The sequence below is a fragment of the Cajanus cajan genome, chromosome 8, assembly GCF_000230855.2.
Source record: "Cajanus cajan strain Asha chromosome 8, NIPB_CcT2T_4, whole genome shotgun sequence".
NCBI classification, from domain to species: domain Eukaryota; kingdom Viridiplantae; phylum Streptophyta; class Magnoliopsida; order Fabales; family Fabaceae; genus Cajanus; species Cajanus cajan.
In genome coordinates, this window is record NC_138524.1 from 54,468,791 (window position 1) to 54,489,238 (window position 20,448).

Sequence of the window (20,448 nt, forward strand, 5' to 3'; positions counted from 1 at the left end):
TTTCTCAAATGAATCAACATATATTAAAAATATATTGTTTAATAATTAATACTTAAATAAATATGAACACACATTAACAATTTTATTATTTTTCATTTTAAAATAATCAACCGGTAAAACATATTCAAAATTAAAAATAAAAATTTGTATCTTAATATAAGGTTAATAAATTGATAATAGTATTTTCTCTCTCTCTCTCTTAATTTCTACACTCACTAATTAGACTACGTATTATATTAAATAAATATAATATTTAATGTTACTAGTCATTCAATTTTACATATAATATATTAAATATAATATATATTTATAAATTTAATGAACTTAATATATGTTTAATACACTAGAAGAATTATTACTTTTATTATTGTTTGAAATAATATAGAAAATTAAAATGAAAAACGTAAATATATATTAATTTATACTATCTGCACCTTTGGTCAACAGTGTTTATCAACTTGGCCTTCAACCGATCAGGAATATCCACCAACTCAACCCCTTGTGTCATTGATAGAACAAGACTCGATCCATGGCCAACTACTCCCTAATAACATATGGGAGAAACTGTAGAGATTTATAAGATCATATCTGTTAGTAGTCATAATGATAAGTGTGAAATTAATAATAATAATAATAAGTAACATTTTGTAATTTATGTAGATCGAAAAAATATTAATTAATAAATTATTAAATAATAACTAATTAAATATCTTAATTTTCATATTTAGTAATTTGACTACATATTATCTTTAATGAGTATAATATTTAATTAATACTATTGGTCAATAAAATTTTGGATTATTTAATATATGGTATTTGAAATATAATAATGGTAATTGATATTTATTAGAATTGAAAAAAAAAAAGGCAATTTATAGTTAGGGGTCACAGTAAGGTTTTCTTAGTGTGTAACATCCTATTTTTCGTAAATAAAATAAAATAATTTTTTAATAAAATAATTATATTTTTTTGGCTTAATTAATTTAATTAATTGGACTTCTTATATGATTAAAATCTTTTATCAAATAAAATAAAAATAAGACGACTATATATAGGTTGAGAGATGAGATTTGGGTTAGACTCTAGAGACCAATCTAAAGGCTTATTGAAAAGTAAAAGTAAAAGGGTAGGTCGTTTTTACGCATTTATTTTGAACCCTAAGAATAATTGTAGAGGAAAACCTAGAAGAAGTCATTGGAGAAAGTATGAAGTAGCGACTATGGCAACGAATAAATGTGCTTATGCTACAAAGGTCATGACTCGAGGTAAGGGAGGGTGAGGATGTTGAATCCGTGGACCATATAATAGGTATGGGTAGTGAGGTAATCCTTAAGTCTCTTAGGTTTATGATTGATTTCTATGGATGTTTATGCATGATCTAATGTTGAGATGTTGCAATGTCTATGTAATTTTGTGCATGAATCCTAATTTGATTGGTATGATGATGAATTGCAATGTTTGAGGGTTAGGGTTATGAGATTTGGGGTTTTGACTTGAATGCATGAATCTGAATGATGTAATGATCTTGTATTGTTATATGAACAATATTTAGATGTTTCACATTAGGATTGGAAAAATGAGAACCTGTGATGGTTTAGATGGGTAAGGAGAACCTATATCCCAAAGCTCATGATTTTGTAAAGTAAAAAATCGGTGGTAGCTTTGAATGTGCCTTCATAGCCCCAAGTGCAATGAACACAACTTTCTATGTTGGGCATGAAGGGAATCACATCGGACATAGGGATGCTAGAGGGGTCTTTGAATTCTCTACATTAGGTGAGGAAGGTCTCATCTGGTGTCATTTTGATGACATTTTTGAGAAAGGATGACACTACTAGAAAAATTAATATTTGTGACGAATTTTGTGACGGAAAAAATAGCATCGCTAATAGTGACGGATTTTGTGAGGGAATTTTAAGTTTTGTGACGGACTAGAATTTATTGACTTTTGTGACGGATTTTGTGACGGAATATATTCTGTCTCTAAAAATCCGTCACAAATTTCGTCACTGAATAAATAAAAAAAATTTGTGACGGAAAAATTTTCGTCTCTAAAAATCCGTCACAAATTTCATCGCTAAATAAAAAAAAAATTTTGTGACGGATTTTGTGACGGAATGAACTTCGTCTCTAAAAAATCCGTCACAAATTTCGTCACTAAAATGAAACAATTTAGTGACGGATTTTTCCCTCTCAAAATTCTGTCACAAATAGGTTAAAATATTTTGTGAAAAATTTGTGACAAATTGTTTCCTCTCAAAATATTAAATTTTATTTATGAAACTTTTATATTTAAGAATTATGCATAATTAAAGAAAATATGTTAAATTTTTTTTAAGAAAATATTAAAATTAAAAATATTTTATTTCATTAAAGGACTAAAAAAATTATGAAATTCATTTAATTAAATAAAAAAATTGTCAATTTTGAACATAAGAAACTAAGACATTCATTAAAAATATTTAAAAAATAAAAAAAAAAATTAAAAAATAAAAATTAATTTAATTTTGGCTTAATTACATTTTTGATCCCTCAAGTATTGTAATTGTGCAATTTTGATCCCTAAGATTTTAATTGGATAATTTTAGTCCCTAAAGGATTGTAATTGTGCAATTTTAGTCGTTTAATTTTTAATTGAACAATTATAGTCTCTCAAAAATCATAATTGTGCAATTTGAATCTCTCCCATTAAAAATTTAATAATTTTAAAATTATACAATTATTTGCTTATTTAAGTTAACATATACTATAATTTTTATTAATGTAACAAATGATATATATTTATTATTACTAAATAAATAAAATTTATATATTATTAATAATTTAATATTGCTAATAAATTAATATCAATAATATTTTTAGTATATTTATAGATAAATTGATAATTTGATAAATATAACTTAGTATATATTAATATACTTTTACAAAAATATAAATATAGTAGATAAGATATGTATATTTATATTTTTGTAAAAGTATATTAATATATAATAAGTTATATTTATCAAATTATTAGTTTATGTATAAATATACTAATAATATTATTGATATTAATTTATGAATAATATTATAAAAATATAATATATATATATATATATATATATATTTATGTATTTATTAATAATAAATATATATCATTTGTGTGACACCCTCTACCCCACATACCATAACACAAATAACAAAAATTGAATAACATAATATTTTTCATAATTGAAATACCAAACATGTTTAATTCAAATCAAAACTCATGTATTTGTGGAATTAAATAGATATTCATACATGTCATGCAACAAGGAATACAACAGAACAATCAAAAAGCAAAATATAAACTTGCATAGTTTGTTTGTTTCTCTCAGGGTTCTCTTAAGAACCTACATAGTATTCTAATCCATACAATAAACATCTTACTCATATAATTGTCTCTTACAATTGCATTCTCTTATGGTGTGTTTGGATGAAGAATTTTACAAATTCAAGGAATTTTAAATTCTTGGTATTTGAATTACTTTGATTTCAATTTCTATCATTCTTAAAATATTTTGTTTGGATAATTAAGTCAATTCAAATATCTCAAATTTTAAATTATTAGGTTAGATATGATAATTTGATTCCATCATGATAAAATTAATTTTAAAATATATTTATATGTTGAGATTTTTAAAATAAATTTTATAAAAATAAATATTAGCTAATTTTTAAATATTTATTAATTTTAAAAATTAATATAAGATAATATTTACTAGAAAATCTTGTTTTTAATTTTAATGTGTGCAAAATATTTTCATATGACAAAGAAAAAGTTTCCAAGACAATAAATTTCAAACAAATAGTCAATTTATCTGCTAGAATTGAGGATTTAGACAATTTTATAATTTTCCACACAATCTATTATATTTTTCATTTATTTCATTCATTGTCAATATAAATTTAATTATAACATTATTTCCAATTAAATTATTTTTATTTTCACTATTTTTTTCTTAAATTGTTATATGCATTATAATTTGTCACATACTATATTATATATTTTCATTTATAGTAAAAAATATGAATTTAAATTTTAACAAAAATATTCTTTTTTAGAATTTGTTTGACCTTTCTAGATTTGTTTTGATTTCAATTTCAATGTTTACTTAAATGAGTGATGAGTATCCTCGATTTCCATATTTCTTTTAGAATTAGGCTATAAATATAACAAAAAATTTAGAATTAGATTGATTTTCTGGATTTTATCTTCTGAATTTATTTATCTTGATTTCATTTTCAATTTTTATATAATCGGGTGATAAATATGAATAAAAAATTATATATAGTTAGCTTTAATTTTTCTAAATTTATGTGTTGTTATATATATATATATATATATATTAATTTCTTTTTTTTTATATTTTAAATTTCACAATGAAGATAAAAACATATTTAACAATTACTTTGATCTCTTGACTTGATTATGTGAATTTAATTTATTTAATTGAATGATCAATATTAAAATATTTTAAGAACTAACTCTAATCTTTTCAAATCCTCGGTTGTTATTTGAGAATAATAATCAATACTAACAGAGAGTTGTTATATGGTATACTTAAGAGTGATTTTTTTTTTAAATCTGTTGATCTAGATTGTGTTTGAGAGAAGGCATTTAAGTAGCTTATTAAGTTATTTTAACTAGTTTACAAGCTAATTCGATTAAATAAGCTTGTTTAGTATGAGTGTTTATAATTTATTTTTATAAATTAATTGAAATAACTCAGTTTGTAAGTCTTTTTTTTATTCTTTTTACTTTTTTATCCTTATTATTTTTTTGAAATTATTTTTTATTCTTTTTAATTTAAAAACTACTTTATCTTTCCTGTCATTTTCTCATCCTCGTTATAAGAATTATTTCTTGACATTTTATAATTATCAATTATCCTACAAAAAACTTCCAATTCAATTAGCTAGTTCACAAACTTATAATTTTTCAGTTCTTAACTAATAAGTTTTCAGTTCTTAACTAATAATTTTTCAGTTCTTAACTAATAAGTTCTTAACTTATAATTTAAAAACTTCCTGTCATTTGAATTATGGGCCTAATTGCAAAACTAATCAAATTTTTGTTTCTGGACAGTTTGACCTTCGCTCGGTTTTTTGGCTCTATCTAGAGCTACAGGACTCCGAATTGAGCAATCTTGGTGTCGTTGGAAAGTTAAGAGAAAACTCTACAAATGTCTCACTAATGTGCATCTCCTAATTCGAAGCCTAAGATGGTCAAAATGGAGCCCGAAAATGACCCACGGAATCTGGAAACGTTTTGGGCCTTGTTTTGCAATGTTCAAATCAGTTTGGGCCCAATTTGACCCAAGCCTTCTAGAAGGGCAAAAGGGTAATTTAAGAAACCCTAAAAGAGGGGAGAAGGGAGCCCTCTTCAACGAAAATAATTTCCCTCGCGCGCGCCCCTGAAGCTGAAACCCTAAAAAGTCTCGCGCGCCCCTGGGATAAGCTCATGACCTTCCGCGGGCACCACATCCGGCCTTACGTGGTGGGAGACTAGTGCTTCCCGCTTCTACTGCAAGAAGGTTCTCGAATCCTACACTGAAGTCTCCGACATCGACGCCATCATCGAGCAATCCAACGAACCCCTCCCCGCCGCCTCCCCCTCCTCCTCCTCCTCGCGCCGCTCCTTCTGCGCCGCCGCTCTCCGCACCTCCCACAACACAGTCCAACACTTCTGCAAGAAGCTTAGGGTTTCCCAAATCAAAGAAGGCAATGGCGTCGACATGCTCGGCCGCGACCTCGTTGTGCAGGGCTGGGTTTGCACGCTTCGCCTTCAGAGCAGCGTCACCTTCATCGAGGCAATGCTTTACTCTTATTTCCCTTCCGAATAGCATCCTTATGGATTTCTACTTGCATTTTAATTGAGTGCTTTGTTGATTGTGTGTAGATTAACGATGGTTCTTGCCTTTTCCAACATGCAATGCGTGTTGAACTCTGAGGCTGAAGGTTACGATCAGGTATGCTTGCTTTTTGTAATGAGTTGTTTGTGGCTTTTGTTGCTCTCTCTGTTGAAGTTGTGGAGGTTCTTATTAGGTAGAATCTGGATTGGTTACCACTGGTACCTCCGTGTGGGTGCAAGGAGTTGTGGTGAAGAGTCAAGGATCCAAGCAGAAAGTGGAATTGAAGGTCAACAAAATTGTACTGGTTAGTTCTTCTTCGTTCTTAACAAAACACTGTTTTTGTTCTCTTTTATCAGAGTAAGGAGTAAATGCACTTTTTATGCTGTCAAAAATTGCTATGTATGATAATTTTGTCGATTTATATAATAATTATCTTAAGAGTCATACATGACATGATTTATGATTGGTTGGATAGTGATTTAAACTATTTTAACATATCATCAATGCTTTCTTCGTTAATTTCTTCAAGAGTTGAGCCTTTTTCCTCTGTTTTTAATTTCTTCATGGACGTGTCAGTGTCACAGACGAAGACTGAGTCTTAAGGGAGTGGTTCACTTTTCTTTATGGACAGCTACTATATCATTTTCTATACATGTATCTATTGTTTTTTTCTTGTACAGTGCGATATTCATTTTCATCACTCATGTAAACCAACCACTATTAATTGATGCTAAGCTATGAAACACCACTTTTTTTTTTTTTTTTAACAATTACATGGCTAAAATCTGGATCAACTATTAGGTTCAAAAACAAACTTTATAATATTATCTTTAATTAATACTTTTTTATATCAAATCTTTAACTAATACAGAACTTAAATCCTTTTGGATCTATTCCTTCACACGGATTGGCTTGTAGGCACGTTGGCTGGGACTTTTGCAGAAGCACCTTTTATCAATATTAATCCCAATGAAAGTTTCTTGGTAATCCTCCACTCTAGCAGCGAGTTTTGAAAGTATTTTGAGAGATCTAATTAGTTATGAGAGTTTGCTCGAATGTGTGATTTTGTTGCAAATCTTAAAATGGAACTATTAGACATTAATCATGATTTATCTTCACTGGTCTTAAATCATCAAATAACATTACTTGTGCTCATGGAACAGCTTTACAGGTAGCAATGACTTGATCTCTTAATATCGTGTTCTATTTTTTTTATAAAATATTTACTAATCTTTTAGTCTAGAAACTGCATTGGTTGCTTTTATTTTTGCTTGCTTCCTTTGTTTAGCATAAAAGAAAACTGCATTTTGTTCCTTTATTTAGTGCTTTCAACTTCTCCATCTATTATTCACAAAGTGTTTCACGAGGCAACTACTAATTTTTTTGTCTATCATTAGGTGTGAGACAGAGAAATTGTTCACAACACTAGCAAACTATTATGATAATGATGTAAGTCTCCTTATTCAACATATGCTTTGTAAGATTTTCTCATTGCAATTGTCATAACCGGGATCACGACGGGATAACGCTAACATTTTTATATTCAATGGAGCCGCCACCAATATTTTATTTCAAGGGAAAAACATTGGAAAACCCTTTAAAAGATAATCTTTAAAATTAAAGTTGGGTTCGGGAGTCGATTACGTGTAGGGAAGGTATTAGCACCCTACAACGCCCGTAAAAACAGTACCTTTAATTAATTGCGTAAAATTATATAAATTTATAAAAATTTATTTTATTCCTCGAAAATGTGTATACATACATATATCTTTTTTTTTAATATGAGAGATGTTTCTTTTGTATTTTTTTTATTTAAAAAAAAATAATGAGGATTTAGGTTAGCAAATGGCTAATCAATAAACCCTTCCAATAACATGAAAGATAAAATTGTTATTCGATCCATGTTATTGACTTTTATTTGTTGATACTAAAATATGTTTAAAGTGTAGGACAATGAATAAGTATTATATTAACTTTTATGATTTACATGATATTAAAGGGTAGAAGTTCTACTCAATTAATATCATTAACCATAAAAATAAATGTACATAAGAAAAATTATGTTTATATTTTTATTTAAAAAAATAGATTTTGCACAAGGATCCAAGTTAGCAAATGGCTAATCAATAAATCCCTCCAATAACGATAAAAATAGAAATGCTATTTAATTAACGTTATTGGTTGCAACAGATCTTTACTCTTTAGAAAGAAATTTCATATATGAGAGTTTAAGCTAGCAAATGACTAGTCATTAAACCCCAGGACCTAATAATGTTAAAGATAAAAATATTATTCAATTAACATTATTATTGGTTGTATATTAAATATTTTTTTTTAAATAATAATCTTAAAGGCAACAAATCGTATTCACTATATACAAACAATAAGCAAAAATAAATAAACAAACAAACAAAAATAAAATAATAATAATAATAAATAAATAAATAAAAGAAAAATTAAGAGAAGAAACGATACCAAATGAGTTGAATCTTTGAATATGATGATCAAGAAGGTACTTTTTGGCTACCTTTCACACTACAGAGGTGTCTCATAGATTTTAAGAAATACAAAAGAGAGGGGGAAGAGAGAGAAAAAAAATTCGAGCTCTGAAGAGTACTGGACGAAATTTTTCAGCTCCTCCCCGGGGAAATGAGCCTCAGCTGTCTATTTATAGACTTCGGGAAGGGGTCCAGAAAGGCCCGTTCCAAAATCGGAACGGCCGTTCTGGACATGGCCGTTGTGTGAAAAATTCGTATACTGGAACGGCCCGTTCTGAAATCAGAACGGCCCGTTCTGAAATCAGAACGGCCCGTTCCAGCATTGAGAATAACACCCAATTTTTTAGACCGGAACAGCCATGGAACGGCCCGTTCCAGATGTAGGAACGGCCCGTTCCGTTTTAGGAACGACCGTTCCAATATTGGAACGACCCGTTCCAATTTCGGAACAACCCGTTCCAAATTAGGGTTTTTGGCCTTTTTGGAGCCTTGGAACGGCCCGTTCTAGACCTTGGAACGGCCCGTTCCGATTCTGGAACGGCCCGTTCCGGGCCCAAAAAAAAAAAATACTTAATTTGTGCTTTTTGGCCCTCTAAAGTCCTGTCTTCTTGTCGGCATGTTTCGGGAGCTCCTTCCCTTCATAGTAGATGTCTATTTCATCACTTTTGTGAGTCCGGATAAAATTGATTATTCACAGTTGCCCCTCTTTATTTATTTCTTATTAAATAATCTAAATAAGGTAATTTAGATCATTTATGATAAGAAAGAAATAAAGATGTGAATTAATTTTATTCAGCTATTGTTGATGAAGTAAGTTCTTGAAAGATTCAATGCTTTTGCTTGAAGCTAGTCAAATGCTAGAATGTTGTGTTGGAATCATCAAGTGCTAGTGCTGGATCATCCGAATGTTAATGTTGAATGCTTGTGCTTGATCAACCGAATGCCAATGTTTGATGGAGTGGTCGAATGCTTGTGCTAGATCGACTGAATGCTTATGCTGAAGTAGTTGAAAGCTTGTGCTTGATGAAGTGGTCAACTGCTTGTGCTGCATCGACTGAATGCTGGTGCCAATTCAATCAAATGCTGGTGCTGGATTGATTGAATGTTGATAGACTGAATGCTACTGCTGGAGTGGTCAAATGCTTGTGCTGTATCGACCGATTGTTGGTGCCAATTCAATCAAATGCTGGTGCTGGGTTGATCGAATGTTGATATTGGATCGACCAAAATGCTTGTGCTGGATTAGTCGATGGGTCGCGCCAGGTAAATACTGGGCTTATAAAAAGAAATTGTAACTTGTGCCAGGTAAATACTGGACTTTATACAAAAGAAAAATGTAACTCGTGCCAGGTAGATATTGGGCTTTAAAAGAAAAATATAACTGGTGTCAGACAGATACTGGGCTTTAAAAGAAAAATGTGATTGGTGCCAGACAGATACTGGGCTTTAAAAAGAAAAATGTAATTGGTGCCAGACAGATACTGGGCTTTAAAAAGAAAAATGCAACTTGTGCCAGGTAGATACTGGGCTTTAAAAGAAAAATGTAATTGGTGCCAGGCAGATACTGAGCTTAAAAAGAAAGTCATATATGAAGTAAGTGCTTAGCCTAAAAACTCTACGTCATAAGTTCTAGGAAGCAAGAGATGCAAATGAAATGTGATGTGATGCAAAAAGCATGTTATGAGACACATCTTTCAAGACTTAAACTTTTGTTTATTTTCGTTTTTATTTTTGCTTTTGCTTTATTTTTCAGAAATTCCTCATCGTGACACACAGTCAAGGATCATGGATGAGTGAGGTCTTTGGATACTTTCGTCTTGAATGATAGTTGGCTACTTCCTGTGGGTTACCCTTAAGCTGTTGTAAACACTTATGAGTTGAAACAACATTATCCTGTTGGTTGCGCTTTGTAACATTTATCAAGAAATTATCAAGCATACTGTGGCTTTTAAAAATAATTTGTAATGCCTTGAATTTTCCTTTTTTAGATGTAACATGCATTTCCTTTCAGTATATTATCATAAAATGCAAAAAGAATTGGCAACAAAGAGGTAGGATAATCTTATTTAAGAGAGTTGTAGACCCCTAAAATTGTCCGGGTCGGAAATAAGACTCGAAGACTCTCGAAGACCGAAGGAAAGTCAGCCAGAAGGACTCCTGGAAGACCCTAGGATGATTATCTGTAGGTTTAGAGGTCTTAGAGTAGCTTAAAATAAGGATGTGGGAGAATTGAAGCTCAATACGGCCTCCTAGAAGTTCAGTACGGCCGTACTGAACAATTTGAACTACAATACGGCCGTACTGAAACCAATACGGCCATACTGAAGTTTTTGAACTTCAGTACGGCCGTACCGAAACCAATACGGCCGTACTGAATTCAATACGGCCGTACTGTAGTTCAAAACTTCAGTACGGGCCGTATTGATGTCAGAGGCCGTACTGCGCCTCACTCCTATATATAGGACGTCATTTGGACGTCATTCCACACTTTTCCACACTTCTTGGACTCTCTTCTTGAGTATTCTGGGGTTTTTGAGCAGTGTTCTGCCCTAGAATTCTCTCCGAGAGCCGATCCGACGAAGTTCTTGAGTTCTGAGCATTTAGCTTGAGAATTCGAACTAGTCGAAGGGAAATCTTTTTGATTTCCATAGTAAAGATTAATTTTTAGGGAAGGAGCGAGCGAGCGTGTAGTGGGAGGGAGCGCCAAAAAGCCTCCTAACATTTGAATATATAAAAGCACGCTTCAAAGGTTTCTTCTTCAAAATCCTTCCTTTTACTGCTTTCTGATTGTTGCATCGCATGTTTAATTTATTCATCATGTAGATATCTTATTCATAGCCGTTTATAATAAATAGGGGTAATTTAGTAATTTTACACTGTTATTTATGAAATAATCCGTCATAGGGAACCCGAAAGGGGCGTTGTGGGGTGCTAACACCTTCCCCGCACGTAACCGACTCCCTTACCCGACTCTGGTTGTAATGGCCAAAGTTGATTTATGAAATCAATTGCCTTATATCTTTTTCCAATGTTTTGAGTAAAACATTGGTGGCGACTCCAAGAACCCTTCTTTTTGTGAAAACCACTAATCCATGGAGGGTCCCGCTTAGGATTAATATGGATTGGTGAATCATTTAATAAAATTGTTAGTTCGATGAGGTCTCAGTTTGAGAATAAGTCGTTCTAACAATCCATCATCTTTCAAAACTTAAAAAGAGTCCGACCATCGTCGCGAATGCCAAGGTCCGTTTCGGCGGGTGGCGACAGATGGCGACTCCACTGGGGAAGCCTCGAGAGTCAATCCCATTTAGTGATGGATTCTTTTCAAAATAATAGTTTAAAATTACTTTATTACCCCTCACTTGTATGATAACATGTTTATCTATTTGGCTTTAATAATTGTTGTATGTTTAAATTTACGCAATTGTTTGAAATACAAACTGTACACGAACCTTTGCACACAACAGTTCCCTCTATACCCGGGGGCATGAGTGGTAATCCATAGGGAGTGGATGTTAGTACGGCCGGTTGTCGAATGGGCCTAGGTGCCCGTAGACCGTTGTTGGAAAACATCACTCAAGGTGATAACCATGAACTCGAGTCCGACAGTTCGTTGGAGCTTTCCATCGACTTACGACAAGAGGAATTGGGTCCCTATAATGGGGGCACCTTGGGGGCCTCAGACCAGTGAGAACAGTTAGAACCTCCTTGAATATGCACTTTTCTGCAGGATACCCCTACCTCGTGATTCGCTCGTGACTGTTCGTGGATGAGTGAATTGTTTGTGCATTGTTTATGTGACATTGTTTGAGCATACATTGCATTCTTTAAACATACAACATTCCTTTTTTAAAAAAAAAAAAAAAAAAAATAAGAATAAATAGGAATAAGAATCTTCCATTACATGGTGTTAACATCTACCTTCATCACATTCATATAGGTAGTTTCCCTTTTCACCCAAAAAATACAAAAATCAAAATACTCAAAGAAAAAAGAAAAATATATTTATCCAAACCAAGCAATATCATGCATCATCTTAGGAGCATCCCGAAAACATGATAATGCTTAGTTGAATAAACACAATGCATGCATATTCAACGTCATCATCTCATATCATGCATTCTTATCAAAGATCATGGAGGGATCTAGTTTTGCATTTCATACATCCCTCCTAATAATTCATTAAAAAAAACATTAATAAAAAGAAAGGATCAATCGATGCGTATGTTCAAAGAATGGATCGCACGCCATTTGTTATTAAGTGTAAGCCAACAACCGCGCCAAGCGAACGCACATCAACTCCGTTGTTGGTAATCAAGACGAATAAAGGGGAAGGTTCGACACCGTTAAGGATCACTGCTCCAAGACCTTTTCCCTACGAATCGAATAAGGCTGTGCCATGGATATACGACATCCATTCTTCTGCCGACAGCGATATCTCTAACATCGCTGGACTTGGGGGCATGACTAGGAGTGGCAGGATCTACACTCCCGAAGATCTTCATGATAAAGCTCCCAAGAATAAAGGAAAAGAAAAAGAAAAAGAAAAAACCGAGGAAAATAAAGAATCCGAGGAGGAGACTGACGAGCTGTTAAAATATATCCGACAGAGCGAGTACTCCATCATGGATCAACTTCATAAGACGCCAGCAAAGATTACTCTGTTGTCGTTGATCCTATGCTCCGAACCGCATCGGCAAGCTCTGTTGAAAGTCTTGAACGAGGCATATGTGTCGCACACTATCTCCCAAGACAAGTTTGAGGGGATTGTTAGTCACATCACGGCTAATGATCACCTCACTTTCACCGATGAAGAAATCCCCGCTGGGGGACCAAATCATAACAAGCCCTTGCACATCTCTGTAAAGTGCAAGGAGTATCACATCGCTAAAGTCTTGGTGGATAATGGATCTTCCTTGAATGTGATGCCAAAAAGAACGCTCGATCAAGTGGCAATCAAGGGAATCCAAATGCGCCCGAGCAACATGATCGTCCGAGCTTTCGACGGTTCTAAAAGAGAAGTGGTGGGAGAAGTCAATCTCCCAATCCAAATTGGACCCACCATCTTCAACGTCGAATTTCAAGTGATGGACATTACTCCCGCATACAGCTGTCTCCTCGGCCGACCTTGGATTCATGATGCGAAAGTTGTTCCCTCTACGCTCCACCAAAAAGTCAAATTCATAGTGGGTGACAAGCTGGTGACTGTACAAGCTGAAGATGACATACTCATCAGCAAGCCATCCACCATACCTTACGTGGATGCAGCGGAGGAAGCTCTAGATACCGCCTTCCAAGCATTGGAGATTGCCAATGTTGAAACGTTTCCCCGAGAAATGAAGAAGGTAGCCCATATGCTCACCAAGAACGGATACTTGCCTGGACAAGGACTTGGCAAGGATTCCCAAGGAATTCCCGAGCTACCCGTTATCAAGGATAATCCGGGGAAACAAGGGTTAGGATACAACCCTAATAAAGATCAAAGGACGAAGAGGAACCAAGATCCTTCTCGACGTTCTTTAAGCCAGATCTTTAGGAAGGCCGGTTCACAAGCGTCAAGGCCGGTCGTCGTCATCAAGTGTTCTTCTCCTTCCGATAGGGATGTATAGACCTGATGACTATTAGAGATTACTCCTCGGGGACAGCCCGACCCCCGAGCCTCGATAGGGCACATGTTTCCTCTAGAATTATAATAAAATCATTCTTTATTGCTTCTTTTCTTGCTTGCAATAAATCTCTAGACCACATTGTTTTAACCCTGTTTGAATAAGCATGAATGAGGTTAAAATTGTCTTAATAACAATAAACCCGCATCATTTTTTATGCGGAAGTGTGTGACAACTTGGAGCACCTTCCCTTGGCCTCGACAAGTGCCATCATGGATAAAAAGAAATTCTTTAAAATAAAAGAAGCTCGGCAGGAAACCCAAAAAGGGGGCTGCGCAAAAATAAGAGCAAAAGACCCGCTAGGAATCCCACGAAAGGGTGACCTAGGCAAAAGTTAGGGTTGCAAAAATGAACAAAAACAAAAGTCCGCTAAAACGCCACAAAAGGGTGTTTTAGGCAAAAATAAGGACAATCAAAAAACAAAAGAAATCCATGATGGTACCATGAACCGAATTCAAAAAGAAAGGTTCAAGGGAAGCTATCTAAGTTGTCAAAATCACAACGTCAATAACAAGATTTTCTTAACTTCATAAGTGTTTAATCAAACAAGCCTAAACACATAAGCCTACCTTGGCCAACCATTCTTACAAAAACCATTTTTGAAAAATAAATCCCCTCTAAAACACAAACTTTCGAATAAAAATATCTTTCCTTTCTTTTCTCTCTTGTCCCAAACGATTTTAGGATAATCTAGTGGAAACATGGAGATATAGTGGTCAATAGGAGGGTTGACACGTCTTCTAAAGGAGGAGAAGGATTACTTCGTTGATGACACCAATCTCGATATAACACGCATTATTCCTCGGTTACAGAAATCGGCATCGCACAGCCCGTCTGGAGGAATGGCAAAATTCAAACAGAGAAACGCATCGGTTAATTCTTTTGAAAAATGAATCAAATAGAATTAGGTGCATCATACCGCATACATGCATACAGATGATAGGTGTACTGGAAGATCACTTATTCTCTGTTTATTGAACAAACAAAAAAACAAAAAAAAAACAAAAAAACAAAAAAACAAAAAATATAAACTTCAGAAAAAACAATGCGCCCGTACCATGTTCAGTACACCCGTACTAAAATCAGGGTTATGAACAAATTTTCAACTCAATACGGGCGTACCGAAATGAATACGGCAGCATTGGCCATAACGTCCACACCAATACGGGCGTATTGAATTCAATACGGCCCGTATTGGCCCATTCTCATTCATCACAACATCTTCATTCCTCTGCATACTTCATCTATGAGTGTGTTTGAGATCCTTCCGTACAGAAAAAGCCAAAAATCAACAAAAAAGGCAGAAATTCAGAAAAAACAATAAATCGTACAGAATAACTGAGCCTGGAGAGGCTTGCCGAAATAATACTCCCCAATCGTATAGAATAACTGAGCCTGGAGAGGCTTGCCGAAATAATATTCCCCAATCGTACAGAATAACTGAGCCTGGAGAGGCTTGCCGAAATAATACTCCCCAATTGTACAGAATAACTGAGCCTGGAGAGGCTTGCCGAAATAATACTCCCCAAGAGACATCTCAACTTGCACTCTTGGGCTGAACAGAAAATCCAAAAATTATACAGAATAATTGAGCCTGGAGAGACTTGCTGAAATAATACTCCCCAGAGACTTCTCAGCTCACTCTCGTGGATCAAATCCCCAGTAAGAGCTATCAAAACAAGATCAGCAAGATTCCCCAATGGAAGCATGATCATCTGAACAGAATATCCGAGTCAAAGGACTTTGACTTCCTCAGTGGAAGATAGCTTTCCAACTCGAGCAACGAGTGAAGCTAAGCCTGAAGAGGCTTTCTAAATAATACTCTGGGATACATAAGACCTTCAATCCCCATTCGCCTACTCAGAGGCACTCCTTCAAAAAGAGAAAAATCAAAAAGATCAATAACCATTCCCCAAGCGGAATCCGGCACTCAGCCGAACACCAAACATCAAGATAATTCGCCTACTCAGAGGCACTCCTTCAAAAAGAGAAAATCCAAAAAAAAATCAATAACCATTCCCCAAGCGGAATCCGGCACTCAGCCGAACATTGAACATCAAGATCATTCGCCTACTCAGAGGCACTCCTTCAAAAAAGAGAAAAATCAAAAAGATCAATAACCATTCCCCAAGCGGAATCCGGCACTCAGCCAAACACTGAACATCAAGATCATTCGCCTACTCAGAGGCACTCCTTCAAAAAGAGAAAATCCAAAAAAGATCAATAATCATTCCCCAAGCGGAATTCGGCATTCAGCCAATCATTGAACGTCAAGATGATCCGCCTAACAGAAGAGGCTAAACAAAATTAACGACAAAATCCCCCAGTGGATAACAGCCTACGCAGAGGCAACAAAACCAAGAAATCAAAAGAGACTCCCAAATAAGGATAACCGGGATACTCCACCAACGTCGAAAGGACGTCAGCCAATCATAAGGCATCGCTCACCTCAGGAAGAGCATCTTTGTGTCTGCATCCCCACGGAATCAGAATTTCCCAGTGGGCACCAACTACGCAATGGAAAGTTGGGACACAAGAACCTATGAGTAACTGCACATCCCCTAGACGGATCCTTGCGTTATCCAGCCCTCAGCGGCATCAAAATCAAAAACAACCGTCGAAGCAGCATCGTGGACTGTGGAGACAAAATCATCACAAAACCCTGGGGAGGGCAAACCGCAGACCCTGGAGAGGGCAAACTCACGCTACCAAAGTGACTAGAAGCACGGAGGTACGCAACCATGGGGAGGGCAAACCGCAGACCCTGGGGAGGGCAAACCGTAGACCCTGGGGAGGGCAAACCGCAGACCCTGGGGAGGGAAAACCGCAGACCCTGGAGAGGGCAAACTCACGCTACCAAAGTGACTAGAAGCACGGAGGTACACAACCCTGGGGAGGGCAAACCGCAGACCCTGGGGAGGGCAAATCGCAGACCCTGGAGAGGGCAAACTCACGCTACCAAAGTGACTAGAAGCACGGAGGTACGCAACCCTGGGGAGGGCAAACCGCAGACCCTGGAGAGGGCAAACTCACGCTACCAAAGTGACTAGAAGCACGGAGGTACGCAACCCTGGGGAGGGCAAACCGCAGACCCTGGAGAGGGCAAACTCACGCTACCAAAGTGACTAGAAGCACGGAGGTACGCAACCCTGGGGAGGGCAAACCGCAGACCCTGGGGAGGGCAAACCGCAGACCCTGGGGAGGGCAATCCGCAGACCCTGGGGAGGGCAAACCGCAGACCCTGGGGAGGGCAAACCGCAGACCCTGGGGAGGGCAAACCGCAGACCCTGGGGAGGGCAAACCGCAGACCCTGGAGAGGGCAAACTCACGCTACCAAAGTGACTAGAAGCACGGAGGTACGCAACCCTGGGGAGGGCAAACCGCAGACCCTGGGGAGGGCAAACCGCAGACCCTGGGGAGGGCAAACCGCAGACCCTGGAGAGGGCAAACTCACGCTACCAAAGTGACTAGAAGCACAGAGGTACGCAACCCTGGGGAGGGCAAACCGCAGACCCTGGAGAGGGCAAACTCACGCTACCAAAGTGACTAGAAACACGGAGGTACGCAACCCTGGGGAGGGCAAACCGCAGACCCTGGAGAGGGCAAACTCACGCTACCAAGGTTGTCAGAAGCACCGAGGTATGCAAGAGCCTGGAGAGGCGACGACTAATACTCAACCTGGAGAGGCTACTCAACAATTTTCCACCGGAAGACACTAAAAGTCAGAAGGATGGCCTACTCCCCGGACAATTGGGTCAACTCCTTTACTTGTCAACCGGTACACCAAAAAGCCGTTTGACTAAGTAAAGGGGGGGCAGCTGTAGACCCCTAAAATTGTCCGGGTCGGAAATAAGACTCGAAGACTCTCGAAGACCGAAGGAAAGTCAGCCAGAAGGACTCCTGGAAGACCCTAGGATGATTATCTGTAGGTTTAGAGGTCTTAGAGTAGCTTAAAATAAGGATGTGGGAGAATTGAAGCTCAATACGGCCTCCTAGAAGTTCAGTACGGCCGTACTGAACAATTTGAACTACAAAACGGCCGTACTGAAACCAATACGGCCATACTGAAGTTTTTGAACTTCAGTACGGCCGTACCGAAACCAATACGGCCGTACTGAAGTTTTTGAAACTTCAGTACGGCCGTACTGAATTCAATACGGCCGTACTATAGTTCAAAACTTTAGTACGGGCCGTATTGATGTCAGAGGCCGTACTGCGCCTCACTCCTATATATAGGACGTCATTTGGACGTCATTCCACACTTTTCCACACTTCTTGGACTCTCTTCTTGAGTATTCTGGGGTTTTTGAGCAGTGTTCTGCCCTAGAATTCTCTCCGAGAGCCGATCCGACGAAGTTCTTGAGTTCTGAGCATTTAGCTTGAGAATTCGAACTAGTCGAAGGGAAATCTTTTTGATTTCCATAGTAAAGATTAATTTTTAGGGAAGGAGCGAGCGAGCGTGTAGTGGGAGGGAGCGCCAAAAAGCCTCCTAACATTTGAATATATAAAAGCACGCTTCAAAGGTTTCTTCTTCAAAATCCTTCCTTTTACTGCTTTCTGATTGTTGCATCGCATGTTTAATTTATTCATCATGTAGATATCTTATTCATAGCCGTTTATAATAAATAGGGGTAATTTAGTAATTTTACACTGTTATTTATGAAATAATCCGTCATAGGGAACCCGAAAGGGGCGTTGTGGGGTGCTAACACCTTCCCCGCACGTAACCGACTCCCTTACCCGACTCTGGTTGTAATGGCCAAAGTTGATTTATGAAATCAATTGCCTTATATCTTTTTCCAATGTTTTGAGTAAAACATTGGTGGCGACTCCAAGAACCCTTCTTTTTGTGAAAACCACTAATCCATGGAGGGTCCCGCTTAGGATTAATATGGATTGGTGAATCATTTAATAAAATTGTTAGTTCGATGAGGTCTCAGTTTGAGAATAAGTCGTTCTAACAATCCACCACTTTTCAAAACTTAAAAAGAGTCCAACCATCGTCGCGAATGCCAAGGTCCGTTTCGGCGGGTGGCGACAAGAGTAAGAATGTGTTTATAAAGGAAGTCATTGTATGACAAGAATGGAAAATAAGTACAATGGTAGAAATAGGAGGTAACTGTTATGTGAGTGACATTTTCCAGATGAATAATGCTAGTACTACACTTCAATAACCTTGATTGCTCGCTAATAAACTTGAGAGGATAATTCAACGTATTTGCCCCAGTTTGTTTTGCTCTACCGTGTCTGGCCCCAATTGATACCTTGAAATTTGGCGTGATGCTTATCTGCTAGATTGCTTTTTCGAGTTTTCACCCTAGCATGTCGCTTTCAATTTGCTTAGATCGCCTTTTCAGGTTTTCAATCTAACCAGCTCTCTTTTTTTGTGTTTTTTTTACCCTAATTTTTGCCTAGATCGCCCTTTCGGGTTTTCAATCTAGCGAGCTTCCCCCTTTTTTTGTTGACCCTAATTTTTGCCTAGATTGTTCTTTCAAATTTTCAATCTAGCGGGCCGCTCTAACTTTTGCCTAGATTGCCCTTTCGGGTTTTCAATCTAGCGAACATTTTTTCTTTTGTATAAATGGCCATGAAGAATTGCATTCAACTTTTCTCCTCAATGAGATTTAATTGATCCAAACGGGTTTGGACCCATTCTGCTTCTTCTAATTTGGCTTCCGTCAATACTCTTAAAGATGGAATTTCAACCTCGATTGGAAGGACTGCTTCCATTCCATAAACTAAGGAAAATGGGGTTGCCCCAGTTGATGATCCTCTTGATATTCTTGTTTGCTGCTCAAGCAAATGGAAGCATCTTATCCCAATCTTTGTATGTCACTACCATTTTCTGAATGATCTTCTCGATGTTCTTGTTTGCTGCTTCAACTACCCCGTTCATCTTTGGGCGGTATGGGGAAGAGTTATGGTGCTGAATTTTGAAGTCAACACATAATTCTGTCATCATCTTGTTGTTCAAGTTGGTTATATTAATAGTGATGATTCTGCTTGGCACACCGTAACGAAAAATTAATTCCTTTTTGATGAACTTTACAACCACATTTCAAGTCACATGGGCATATGAAGCGGCTTCAACCCATTTGGTGAAATAGTCAATAGCAACCAGAATGAAGCGATGTCCATTTGACACTTTCGACTCAATAGGGCCAATAAAATCCATTTCCCACATTGAAAATGTCCAAGGTGGTGAGAAAACATTAAGAAAATTTGGTAAAGCATTGATGTTATCAGCATACATCTAGTATTTAGAGCAATCATTTTCCATTTTCTCACAAGTCTGATTAACTGCACAATCAAAATTATTTGATGCAACACTAGCATTATCACTTTTGAGCGCATTTTTTGCATTCTTTAAAGTTAGAATAAGATTGAGTAAAAAGATTAAGGAGAAAGGAA

The 20,448-nt window shown here is 36.4% G+C and overlaps 2 protein-coding genes across 2 annotated transcripts; one reads left to right on the top strand and one right to left on the bottom strand.

The window, feature by feature from the left end:
• The first annotated feature begins 5,204 nt into the window (after positions 1–5,204).
• On the top strand, positions 5,205–9,469 carry LOC145950557 (uncharacterized). Its single transcript, XM_083061656.1, has 5 exons — positions 5,205–5,990; positions 6,067–6,177; positions 6,792–6,856; positions 7,271–7,350; positions 9,351–9,469. The coding sequence occupies exons 1-5, from the start codon at positions 5,928–5,930 to the stop codon at positions 9,467–9,469; spliced, it is 438 nt and encodes a 145-aa protein (XP_082917782.1). The 5' UTR covers positions 5,205–5,927.
• A 10,362-nt stretch (positions 9,470–19,831) lies between these two features.
• Positions 19,832–20,290, bottom strand: LOC145950558 (uncharacterized). Its single transcript, XM_083061657.1, has 2 exons — positions 20,105–20,290; positions 19,832–19,963 (listed from the first exon to the last, which is right to left on the bottom strand). The coding sequence occupies exons 1-2, from the start codon at positions 20,288–20,290 to the stop codon at positions 19,832–19,834; spliced, it is 318 nt and encodes a 105-aa protein (XP_082917783.1).
• Positions 20,291–20,448: the final 158 nt, after the last annotated feature.

What these genes read in the sequence shown, in the direction of transcription:
- LOC145950557 (XM_083061656.1), top strand. Translation starts at nt 5,928, where the DNA reads ATGGTTCTTGCCTTTTCCAACATGCAATGCGTGTTGAACTCTGAGGCT. An exon ending in AGGCTGAAGGTTACGATCAG is followed by an intron (nt 5,991 to 6,066) that starts GTATGCTTGCTT and finishes GGTTCTTATTAG; the next exon opens with GTAGAATCTGGATTGGTTAC. An exon ending in AGGTCAACAAAATTGTACTG is followed by an intron (nt 6,178 to 6,791) that starts GTTAGTTCTTCT and finishes ATTGGCTTGTAG; the next exon opens with GCACGTTGGCTGGGACTTTT.
- LOC145950558 (XM_083061657.1), bottom strand. Translation starts at nt 20,290, where the DNA reads ATGTATGCTGATAACATCAATGCTTTACCAAATTTTCTTAATGTTTTC. An exon ending in AAGCCGCTTCATATGCCCAT is followed by an intron (nt 19,964 to 20,104) that starts GTGACTTGAAAT and finishes TTCAAAATTCAG; the next exon opens with CACCATAACTCTTCCCCATA.